Below are 13019 nucleotides of genomic sequence, written 5' to 3'. Positions count from 1 at the left end.
GCAGGGGTTCAGAATATAATTGTATTCAGCGGAGTTATTGAAATTATTAGAAGAGTATTCAGTTTATAAACATAAAACACAAGAGCTCGAACAAGCTTTCAGAATTTTTTTTTACATAATTTGTTTACCATGACTGTCTGTATGAATATTTTGCGAGGTTCCTCAAGTTGCCTCCCGCACGTTTTCAGTATTTCTATTATTTTTCAAATCAAGACTAGCAATGCGAATATTTAATTCCTTTTCCAAGTGCTTAGGAGACCAAAGAAAAAGCTAGAAGTAATGAAACGGGAAGCGACTAAGTAATGTGACAAGGAGTTGGATGAGCGTAAATTTCACACAGTTAAATATTTTTTAGTCTAATTTCAATTTTATGTAAAAATATAAAACGATGGGGGATTGTGCAAGTAAGAGTGTACAGAGTAAGAGTGGGTGACTTTTTTTTTCAAATAGAAACGTATCATCGGTGTGTTATACTGTAATTCAAAGAGAGTGACATGTTGATAAAAATAGGGTGATGACAGGAAGCTGAATAAGATGGCAGTAAGATGCAAGTTTTATCGGATCATAAATGATATAGAAGGAATAGGTATAGTGGTTTTTCGCCAACGATACAATGTTAATTGGAATAGAACAGAGTGTAGAATTTAGGCCAAAGCACTAGGACCTATGAGGTCATTCAGCGATGAAGCGGAAATTAGACACTTAAAAGTTTTGAAAGGTGTAACAGGAGGAAAACCTCGCAGATGCCCTTTGAATCAATTGTTAGAAGTGTGTGGAAAATAAGACGGAAGAAAGTGATTATGAATGAAGGTACAGTAAACCGAATGATAGAAAGGGGTCGCAGCTAGGGGCCGAAAGGGGGACCGCAATGCCACAGTGCACCACAAAAGGTAAACTGACAACATGACTCACCTAAGGAGCAATGTTAATTGGTGATTTAAAAGGTTTTAAAGACGACGAAAGGAATGTGGAATCATCTGTAAAGAATAAAAAGTTAATTTTGCCAGAGTATAAAGTAAATTAGAACTAAAAAATTGCAAGATAAAGGTTGTGAAAAGGAAAGCGGGCGATTTACTGATATTCTGAGGAGAATGTGAAGAATGAGAATGTGGCGAATGATAACAGAATAACGAAAAGCGTGAGACAAGGAGAGAGGCAGCAGGAAGGTTCTTACGGCTGCAGAATAGTAGTCTGGAAAGGCAGAACTTGGGCCAAATCTCCGTGGGTGTCGTGTTGATACTTATTTTCAAGGTTAAATAAAAGTGGAATAGCAGTAGCACCTCCTGATAAGTGTGAGTGGACATAATGTGAAATAAGGTGACATACAATAGAGGGAAACAAAATTGTGAGGAAACCGAGAGAACACGAAAGAATAAAAAGATATTCGTCAAAAGTCATGGATAGATCGCAGAACTACGAAAGCGAATGGAAGCGTGTTCAAGGTTTAAGGGAAGGGCAAACAATATATCAGGAAGTGTTGACCTACCGTTGATAAATATCACGCTAACGTTTGTTATGTACCTAACGGCGATGATGAAAACGAGAGTACCCGAAGTTCTCGTCTGTCTCACGAGTCATGCTCTTCCATGAGAAAATGTGTTTTGAAAATAAAGACGAAAAACGTAACAGAAGCGAATGTTCTTCTGATAAAAGACTAATTACTTTCACTTATTGTTTTACAAAGTGATTTTCATGCTAGTGCTTATACGGAGGTTATAATAAACAAAACCAATATCGGGTATATTTGGCCACCATCACACTAAAAAAATGTTGAGAGTACACTCAAGTAGAGAGAGAGAGAAAAAGACTTAAAAACCCGCCAAAAGACCCCACATTTTTTCCAGGAAGGGTACTCGAGAGAGAAACTGCGTCTCACCGCATTTAATTTCTTTCCCTGCAACGATACACATTTAAGAAGCTGGGTTTCTGCACCACGCAACAGGTGGCTTCTGGAGAGGACTAATTGTAGGCTGGTGTCCTTACATTTAATATCTCAGTTGTGTTTACTTTCGCTGCTTTTAGAGCTATTTTGCAGTTACGTTTTTAAAGAGCATCAGTCATTACCGAAATTGTTTTTAACAGTCACCTTTCGTAAATATCGTCATTAAGATTGTAATGTCAATATGGAAAAGGATTTAATAATAATAATAATAATAATAATAATAATAATAATAATAATAATAATAATAATAATAATAATAATAATAATAATAATTCTGTATTTACTCATCGAGCCGTGCTGGAAGACAAAGACTAGCCTGGCTTCGGTAAGATTTTATCACTTTTAAATACTGACGGTGGCACGTATTCAAAACATAATTTGCAATGTGCCTCTGAATCATTCCAGTAACTTTTTTTAACACTAGCATTAGGAGTTAAATTTAGGAAATACTTTGCGAATTCTTCCCATAATATATCCCCTCTTCGCATTCATGAAATTTTCGTAACCAATATCAAAACTGGTAATATGTTTCAACAACTGAGGTTTAGCGTCATCATGTGACACCGATTAAACAAGGGTGAACTATTGTTGGTTATTATTTTTGTTCTTTAAAGATGAGGGTAGGATCTTTTTCTTGCTTGCTAAATGCCACTAAAATATTAAAAATACACTTAAAATCCCAAAGCTTTGCAAGGCTCGCTGCTTCATCGTCAAATTCCTTAAGCAGATCATTTTCAATAACTGTAAACTTTTATACAGAAGAAATAATGTAAAGTGCTGCATGGTTTTGGAGGGGTTCCTCAGTAACAAACCTTTAAAATTTTATGAGATAAATGCCAGTGATATCCATAGACAAACTAAGCTCTCCAAATTCATCAGGATAGGTAATAATCCAGACTTATTCCTCGGACGGAAGGAAAGCCAAATATTTGTCTGCGTGACCTTCATCAAGGATTTACGCCCCCCAACGAGGCACAGATGAGAAGCATAACAAAAGCAAGCCAGAATTAAGTAGTCAGAAGATCAAGCAAGATTTTGATGGCAATTTTTTTTATCTAGTTTCATTCTCTGTGACTAGGGTTGTGGGGAAAAAAAAAAAAAAAAAAGAAAAAAAAAAAAAAAAAACTCATTTCGCGTTTTTTCGTTTTTTTTTTCTTTTTCCTCCAATTTTTCATGTTCTGGACCTTTCTGGTGATCCTGCTAATACTTAATATGGACATATGATAATTCTTAAGACTGCCACCTTCCTTCTAGATTAGAGGAATCATTAAAATAATGATATTAAGGGTAAAAATGCTTCTTTAATTGATAATTAGAACCTGAGATATGATAATAAGAACCTGAGATATATGAAGTATTAGTAAGAATTTCACTTACAGTCTCAAAATATAATGGTATTTTTGCTAGCTATTTGAGAATGATGATATTTGCTTTCTTTTATTGCTGAAGTTTGATGAAAAGCAATTTTCTTTTGAGATCAAAATGTGAAACAATGAAATAGCCCTACGAAATTAAATAAGAAAACTTAAATAAAAAATGCTCTTGAAGTTACTGCATAAAGAGATAAGTTTTATAGATATAATGTGACCATTATATTATAGAACATAAAAATGATACTTTTTGTCATTCAATGAAATCTGAACATGAAGCATTTAAAATAAAAGTGTCCACTCATAAAAAGTTTTCCTAAAGCCTTGAATATTTTATGGATGTCATTTATGATAAGCTATAAAGAACAAAAGCAAGACCTTCATTAGATGCTTCAGCCATGAAAAGAAATACATCTACTGTCTACATTTCTACAGAAAAAGAAACACTCGGCTGAAAATGCTCTTTGATATCACACTGTCAATATCAATATAAACTATAAAAAAAAATATTCCATTTTGGCCAATACTGGATAGCTTTTTCTATTATTTATAAAAAAGAAACACTGAGCCTGCATTAGCTCCAGTGGTTCCATATTTAGTTTCCTCTTCAAACCATTTCCATTGTCGTTATCACAACTAACATAGATGAATATAAAGTATAAAGTGATAATTCATTATCAATTTTGTCTAAACTGAGTCTACACTAGCATTTGTATTCTCCCCGCCACCAAAATAAAATAATAATACAAAAAGAATGGAATGCTTTCAAATAATGAGCAAAGCTCACATATTTCTTTTACTGGTCACAGAATATCACAGGAACTATTATTTCTTTATCTTATATCACAGTTATCACCTCTTATACAAAACACATTAACCTTCCACACTCTCCAGGCACAAGTACTAGCACTGCTATGTGATGCACCCAATCCCATTTACTCTGCCTCTGGTCCCTTCATGATACCAGTACGGTACAAGTTCACTTTGAACATGTTTGATACAGAGCAGCTCGACTGTTGCTAAATAATTTACTTTCTGGATTTTTTACCTTCATAGGTTTTCACATGGTCACACCTCTCTGCTTGTCCTAAATTCCTAATGCATCCAAGTTACAAGAAATAACTGCTACCATTACTTCATGTTTTAACTATATACTGATATGTAAATGTAATGCACATTTTACCTTGGTTCTGGAACCTATCTCATTGATACGAGTTCCATACAAGTAACAGTTTAACATGTTTAATACCTAAAAGTATTTGTACCATACATATTCGTAAGGGGCTATTTCCTTCATTCGGCTTTCTTACCTCTCTTCCTATCTTGAACTCTTCATGCATTGAAAATCTTTAGATTTAGCTTCTAATATGGGTTTAAGATATGACTGAGAAATTGCAGTAGAATATGTTTGATAACTGAATATACTAATGATCAAATGTGAAATGTTAATATGATTACAACACTAATTTACGATAATCAAAACTCAATCTCATAAGGCTGAGGTCAATTTTTCTAATATCATAATTTCTATTTTCACACAGATTTTTCTTTCTATGTTGCCTTGTTACCCAAGCTTAGAGTATCTTTGTCGGAATAACATTAGCCTGAATGAATGTGCTATGTACGGACACTACGGTATCTTATTCCCCTAGCCAAACAAGAAGGTCTAGTATATGTAATGATCTAAAAAATTTCAATAATACCCGGATGCATAATAAATTACAGGGAATAATTGTATATGTATATTATGGATAATATAAGCACAGTTACACATTGTGTGTGACTTAGGAAGCAACAGAATGTGAAAAAATGCAGAAAATTGAAAAAAATAAATTTGACTTGTTTTTTTCAGGCTGGTTTTTTTTCGCGAAAAAACGGATTTTTTTTTCCGAAAAAAAAAAAACGCGAAAAAACACGGATTTTTTCCGAAAAAAAAAAACGTTTTTTTTTTTTTTTTTTTTTCTTCGTTCCACAACCGTATCGTGACCGATTAAATATCAAGGCGTTGAATTCTCTAACGCTACGTAAAGTTGCCTCAAAATATTCCTTTACCTTCTACCCTTTTGTTTCATGAAAATGGTATGGTAACACCGCAATTCTGCGAAGGAAAGCCTATTTGTTATGCCAATACTCATATTTTCTAAACAATGCTGTAGACAAAATGTTAATGGTATACGAAAATAGTTCACATTACAAATTAAATAAGTTGTTGTTGAATAAAGAGAAAAATAGTATAGTAAGGGTAATAAAAAGAGCAATGGTAAATATCATATTCAGTCCTAATTAATCATACATCGTCAACCTTCGTTACATTCAGGTGTGGCTGCTGCAGGAGTTTGCTGAAATCCAACTTAGTTCAAAGTAGATATTTGGTATCAATTTCAGAGCATAATTATTTAAATGGAAATACGCTTCCGATTTGCATAATCCATCAATTTGTAAAGTATGAGCTATAAACCACAAATTTCAAGTGCTATAAAAAGAATTTCATAAAGGCAATTATGATAGTCAATGCCAGGTTATGAGACGGAAGGCTTCGGGAGAAATTAGTAGACAAATAAGATGTATAAAGGCACAAATATATTCAGAGTATCACTCATGTTTTTTTTTTTTTTTTTTTTTTTTTTTTTTTTCGAGCCACGTCTCACCAGTACCCTAGATATCAATTTCTCGAGTCATCCGAGTAACAAAACACAACCAGACTGATGGTCTTCATTTCAGTGGTATGATGAGAGAAAGACTGAACTATGGTTGGGTTTATTTTCTGTCAATTTCGTTGATATTATTAGACAATACTGAATTGACCTTCTATAACAACTTGATAATGACAACAGGAACTCTGTTAAAATTGTATAAGAGAGAGAGAGAGAGAGAGAGAGGGAGAGAGAGAGAGAGAGAGAGAGAGAGAGAACTAAGGTTGAGTTTATTTTCTGTCAATTTCGTTGGTATTATTAGTCAATAATGCCTTACTTAGGTTTTAAAACATGTCTACCATGGCCTGGAAGAGTATGCAGCACGTTTATAAGTTAGCTAAAACAATTTACTAACATGATGACAGTTTTGAAAAATCTTCAACTTGAATTACAATCTTTAACTTCATTTTTATTAACCTCTTTATTCTTATCATCATCCATATTACTAAAAGCAACATCAGCGTAGTGCTAGTAGTAATAGTATCACTAAACCACGAATGGTCACAACTTTTTCCACATAACTTTTACTTGAGCATATTTTTCTGCACCAGCGAAAATAAGTAAGAAAAGCTGGAAAAGTTAACGCCCATTTAGTCAACTCACCCGAAGTTTAAGCACTGAAAATTGAATGGGCGCTTCTCTGTTTTCTTCAAAAAGTTCTAACGACGTTTTAATTTCTTCTATGTGGTAGTTACCTCGTCTCACAGTTTTTTATCTTTATTTTACATGTAGTTACCCACTTTCCTATTTTTCAGTATATGGTCGCTTTTTTTTTTTCTTTTTTTTTTTTTTTTTTTTTTTTTTCATGGCGAGGGCAACCCACATCAAATTATCCAGAAACTTGACGGTAATGATAATAAAAATTAGCGAGGAAGCAAGAAGTTTTGGGAACTTGTTACCAAACCACTTAATTACTTCCCGCAACTGGCTATTAAGGCAGTTATTGTAAGAAATAGAGATACGTTTTTGTTCTTTTGATTGTCTACTATTTTCAGTTCTTTAGTCAGCAGGCAAAAGTCGTCAACTAACTTTGTTCCCTAAAAAAACTTACATCGATCCACTCTAAATAATATGGTTGTATATATTATGAGCTGATAACAAACGATAAAGCACTGCTAATTCCTGATGCTGGCACTAAATTCTTGAATAAAGACATCGAGGAACAGATGAAGTTGTCTTAAAAACAATCTCTCTCTCTCTCTCTCTCTCTCTCTCTCTCTCTCTCTCTCTCTCTCTCTCTCTCTCTCTCTAGCCTGGCAGTTAATTGTAAAATTATTTTAGCTAATGGTAAAATTGTTTTAGCTAACTTTTTCCGTCTAACCATGGTAAACGTTAATTACTCCCAGTCCAAATATGTAAATTTTCTAATTCGTGAAACTATTATGGAGAGAGAGAGAGAGAGAGAGAGAGAGAGAGAGAGAGAGAGAGAGAGAGAGAGAGAGAGAGAGAGAAAAGCGGTACCCAAGAGAACCAGCTGGTGTGGGTTGCTTTCTGTTTTGCTGGGAGAAAAAAAAACATTACAACAAATGGGTTCAAGAGATGGTTTGCAGGATGATTACTTTCTTGTGAACTCAAGTGTTGTTCCTTTTCTGTTGTTCTTTTGAATTTACAAGTCCTTTAAAGAGTTTCTTTTGTTTCGGGTAGTTTTCTTCTGTCTAATTCCATAAGGTATTTTGTTATGTATCATGATACATGTATACATCAAGCCTGGAAAGTAATTATGATTGTAGGACACATGTATAAATACCTACACGATAATACCTTAGTACTGTTATACGTCTGTATATGAAATACATGAGAATGAATGACAAAACATACAATGAATACATTTAGAGCCATAAAGAAATAGTTCCCAGAACAACTGATAATAAGCAAAAATAATAGAAAAAATTTCCGGACCTTTTGCATTTCCTTAAAGATGAGGAAATAAGATATAGCTTCGAATCACGATGTACTACGTTAGAAGGTCAATAAATTCACGGGTGCTCAAGGCTAGAGCCACTTGATTTCGTTCACAGGTGATCATTCGGCCTTAAAATGGCACTGAAATTTAACCATTTGTTTCCAGTTAGACGTAGGTCTTTACACAAAAAGTCTTAAATAAAGACGCTGCACGCAGCATTTAGGTGCATACTGAGAGTCTCTGAGCTTTAATGCTTGGGTGCCAAAGCAGAAAATGCTTGCCGCCTATCGGTTTCCTAAGAGCTCCAGGCCAGCCCTATGAGAGTTGACAGTCAGATCAGTGGTCTGGGTAAACTATTTTAATGATAATACCTTTAAGAGGTCCAGCATATATTCTGCAGTGCTTATAGAGCTTGACCGTCTTATACCACACATTTTGCGGTGCGCAATCATCCATATTATTGCTTAGGTGTTATAGATAGAGCTTCTAGAGTCTGTGCATGTCTCTCATTTCTCAGGTCCAGCGTCCATATTCTGCTGAGGTTATAGAGCTCGACTTTAGAGAGACAGTGAATGGCTCCTTGGATTCCAGAGCTCCAGCATTCATATCCTGCTATGACGTTGCGATTTGACCTTCTAGAGTTAATGATGGCTACATGTTTTTCCGTACTCCAGCAAACCACATTCTGCTGAAGTTACAGAGCCTGATCTTAACAGAGAGAGAGAGAGAGAGAGAGAGAGAGAGAGAGAGAGAGAGAGAGAGAGAGAGGTGTTAGGGGCTTGAATTGCTAAAGCTGCTCATGTCTGAGAGCCACAGAATTCATATTCGCTTAGGGTGTTACGACATCATAATGTCGAATACCAAAGAGATCTTATTCCTTTCACTGCAACACTCTGGAGCAGACATCGGCTGGCACATTAAATTGTTAAGCTATTTTTTCATAATTGTTCCGATCCTTTTCTGTGAGGAAGTTTATTATGATATTGCACTTTCATCACTGCGTTTGACACGACCTTTCTCAGTTAGTATCTCTTATTCTAAAAATGCGGTCGTTCACTATTCTTCCTTTTTATTTTTATCCCCATCCAGATCACCTTTTCATTTTCAATTTTACTGTTGCATGTTTCCTTTCACCTCTTGCTTCTAAGAATCAGCTTGTATACAGCTAAACGGTTCTGCTTTCCTTCATGCAACTGCCCTTTGAAGAATAGGAAGCAGTCCCGCATCTCGAGCGAATTCATCCTTGAATATTGATAGCTATAATCATTTCTTCTTACGACTGACGTGCTTTTAATTCAAGTCTCCTCTTCAAGCAACCTCTCCCGGAGAGCTACTCTCACACCTTTCTTATCAAACTCAGTCGGCTTCATCATATTCATGGCATATTATGAGCCCCATATCAACAACAGAAGATATCTTCCAATTTGCTTTAGCTTCATCCGTGAAATGATGAGATATGCCTCAAGCATAACTTCTCCTTATTGCATGCATGCATATATATATATATCATATATTATATATATATATATATATATATCTATATATACTAAAATATGTTATCAATTTTTGTATGTACCTACACCAGCTCTTGCATACCTGCATACTCAGTCACATATCCACATATCAGCAAAGAAGAACAAAGGCAATCCTAATTATCTCAATGAATATTAAAATGGATGAAATGCATCGTATATTCCATCACAGCTAATTTATTATGCAATAACTCATGATTAACAGGAAACTTCATTTTGGCTGCGTTATTTGAAAACCAAATACCGCGTGCTGGCGGTAAAGGAATTACACGTTTGCAATTGAAATGAAAGATAATACCTCATTAGGAATGCTTACACAGACGAGTGAATGTATTTGAGCGCTCGTCTGTGAATTCATGAAATGGGCATTTTAATCGAGCATTTTGCACTTTGAGGAGGTAACAATGTAATCTGTATTTCACGACCGCTTTCGTGTAGCGAATGGATCTGTGGTGGAACTGGAATTTTCCAGTCTTGATCATTATGGACTCTAAGTGAATTTTTTTTTTCCTGTATATTTAGGGAATTTGGACTTGTGTGCATTTCTAACCCAATGAAGGTTTCAGATGAAAAAAGGGTTAATCAAACTAGGTACTTTTTCTCTCCACAGATAATGCAACGACAGTCAACTGCGAGTTATACATAAGGAGTTTCGGCTCGATTGATCCAAATTCGATGGTAAGTATACTCTTTAGCAGTTTAGCATGAAGAGGGCTGATGACAGGCAGGTAGTATAAAAATAATATTGTGATAATTATACAAGATTTCCTTTTATATATATATTAATTATATATATATATATATATATATATATATATATATATATATGATATATATAATATATATCAGCAATAAGTCACCAGACAGCACGTGACAAATATGTAGTACGTAAGTAGCCACATGAAAGGTGAAAAACTAAAGACCAGGTACCAAGCGCTTTTGTGTATTGCTTGCGTACACTTCTTCGGGGTACAAAGTAAAATAAATAAATAGAAACATAAAACAAGAAAATTTCACAGAACAAAGATCAAAGCCATATAATGTAAATCTTTCTTTTGATCTGAAATTACTGAAAACTTTCAAGATAAATGTGGTATACAAAAATTCAGGAACACTTCAAAATATCATTGTGCGTAATTCCCCAAAACAAACTAGTGGCTGTATTTACACGATTTCTTGTGTTGGCTGTAATTACAAATACCTTGGTCAAACTGGTAAAGAACTAGATTACCGTCTAAAACAACACAGTTACGCAGTTAGAATAGGTCAATCGACAAGTGTTTTATTTGTATTCATGAATGATTTTAACCAAAGTATAGACTGGAAAAATGCATCTTAGGTAATATTTTGTAATCATATTGTAAAAAAAAAAAACATAATTGAATCTGCCTTTATTTAGCATTATAACGATCAACTTATGAATCTGAGTTCAGGTCTTTTTAAATTAGATAGTTACCTTGTTTATAAAATTGTAGGGAAATACAATGTCACCTTTTAGCAACAGCCTGTTATACTAACTGCCGTTTCAGTTCTTATGCACTTTTAAAGTTTTCTTACTTGTTTGGTAGTGCCAATTTGTAACGATAATTTGCTTGTTAATGGCTTTAATCTTTGTTCTGTGAAATTTTCTTGTTTTATGTTTCTATTTATTTATTTTACTTTGTATCCCGAAGAAGTGTATGCAAGCAATACACGAAAGCGCTTGGTACCTGGTCTTTTATTTTTCACCTTTCATGTGGCTAATTACGTGTACATATATATATATATATATATATATATATATATATATATATATATGTGTGTGTGTGTGTGTGTGTGTGTGTGTGTGTGTGTATATATATAAAATATATAAACACATACATGCATATATATAATTGATATATATATATATATATATATATATATATATATATATATATATACACACACATGTATATCTATCTTATATATAACGTGTATATATATATATATATATATATATATATTTATATATATAGCAGAAACCGAAAAATAGCAATAATAGCATCATAAATGAAACTGATGAACGCTTAGCCAATATCCAACTTCTAAGGGCATTTTAGAATTTCTTACATTTCAATGAAGGCAAGTCTCTAGTATAAAGCAGCACATGGCCAAAGGGGAAAAGATTAAGTCTAATGATGATAACAATTTCAAAGTGTACAAAATATTTAAATAATAATTCCCAAAGGAAGCGAGAGATTGAATGATTGGGTGATGTCATTCGTTTTCTCCAACTTTGTATAAATTAAAAAAAAAATCTGCATGAAAGACCATACGTGCCTTAAAAACAGGACATTCAAGGCCTCAGGCAAATAAAAAACTTTTCCATCTTGAAAAATGTCTCATCTGCGGAATATTATATATTAATCACATGTATGATGTACTCTCTGCAGGCTTCTTTCTTGGTTCCAAAACAATTGATTTCTTGTATTTTAGAGAAAACTGAAAAATTTCGTTATAGGCACGAGTGAAAAATTGACCATTCTTTAATAGGTAAAGGTGAAATTTTAATGATTTCTTATTCACGCTGGAATGAAGATCAACTTTGGCAAAGATATTTTCCCGCCATTCTTTCAAAAACATCACCAACACTTAATTAGAGAAACGTTCCAAGATTTAACCTAAGGACTTTCGACAGTTTTCATGGCTGTAGTATAAAATGGACTTTTGCACGACGAAAATACCGAATAGGTCCAGAAAGAAGCATTCAGTTAGTGTTCGGGATCAAGAGCATTAAATTCAGCAAATTTCCTCCTACTCCCTCTTCTCTACGATTATCATTTCCAAATCAATAATTTATAGTTCGTAAGTTTTCTTCATTCTCCTGCAATTTTTCAACAATCGAATTTTAGGGCGCCCATAATTTTTCGTTCTCAATATTTTTAGAGTTGCTAATATTTTCAGTGTCAAATAGCAAACATTTGTGGATTTTTCGTTCTCAATATTTTTAGAGTTGCTAATATTTTCAGTGTCAAATAGCAAACATTTGTGGATTTTTCGTTCTCAATATTTTTAGAGTTGCTAATATTTTCAGTGTCAAATAGCAAACATTTGTGGATTTTCCGTTCTCAACTAATACGACGCTGTTAATACTTTATAGTACGAACTGTTCAATGTTCATTACAATATTGTTTATTATAATTCTGACAACAATATTTCGCACATTCAATCTCTACTCTAAAATGTTAATATTTATGAGTTCATTTCTCACTTCCATATATAACGGATTTGTTAAACATTTGCTCTAAGATACTAGGGGTTGGGAATTTTTCGACCAAAATTAGAAATTCTTCAAGGTTTAGTCTCAAATATTTCGGAGTTGATCTTCATTCCAGCGTGAATAATAAATCATTAAAATTTCACCTTTACCTATTAAAGAATAGTCAATTTTTCACCCGTACCTATAACGAATTTTTTCAGTTTTCCATAAAATACAAGAATAATAGTTACTATTCTTTCCTAAAGTATGAGAAAAATATTTGATATTTTTCCTAAAATATAAAGAGGTATAGTCAATATTTTTCATAAAATATAAAAGAAATATTTAACATTTTCTCC

The 13019-nt window shown here is 33.6% G+C and overlaps 1 protein-coding gene across 3 annotated transcripts in view; it reads left to right on the top strand.

The window, feature by feature from the left end:
* LOC135195081 (glycine receptor subunit beta-type 4-like) overlaps nucleotides 1–13019 on the top strand; it is a 706022-nt gene that overhangs the window by 411204 nt on the left and 281799 nt on the right. For all 3 annotated transcript variants that reach the window (XM_064221459.1, XM_064221460.1, XM_064221458.1), the window contains exon 4: nucleotides 10051–10118. In XM_064221459.1, coding sequence (XP_064077529.1) covers nucleotides 10051–10118 — 68 coding nt within the window. The remainder of the gene's footprint in view (nucleotides 1–10050; nucleotides 10119–13019) is intronic.

The sequence above is a fragment of the Macrobrachium nipponense genome, chromosome 15 (genome assembly GCF_015104395.2).
Source record: "Macrobrachium nipponense isolate FS-2020 chromosome 15, ASM1510439v2, whole genome shotgun sequence".
Taxonomy (NCBI): domain Eukaryota; kingdom Metazoa; phylum Arthropoda; class Malacostraca; order Decapoda; family Palaemonidae; genus Macrobrachium; species Macrobrachium nipponense.
This window is presented reverse-complemented; position numbering and strand designations above follow the sequence as displayed.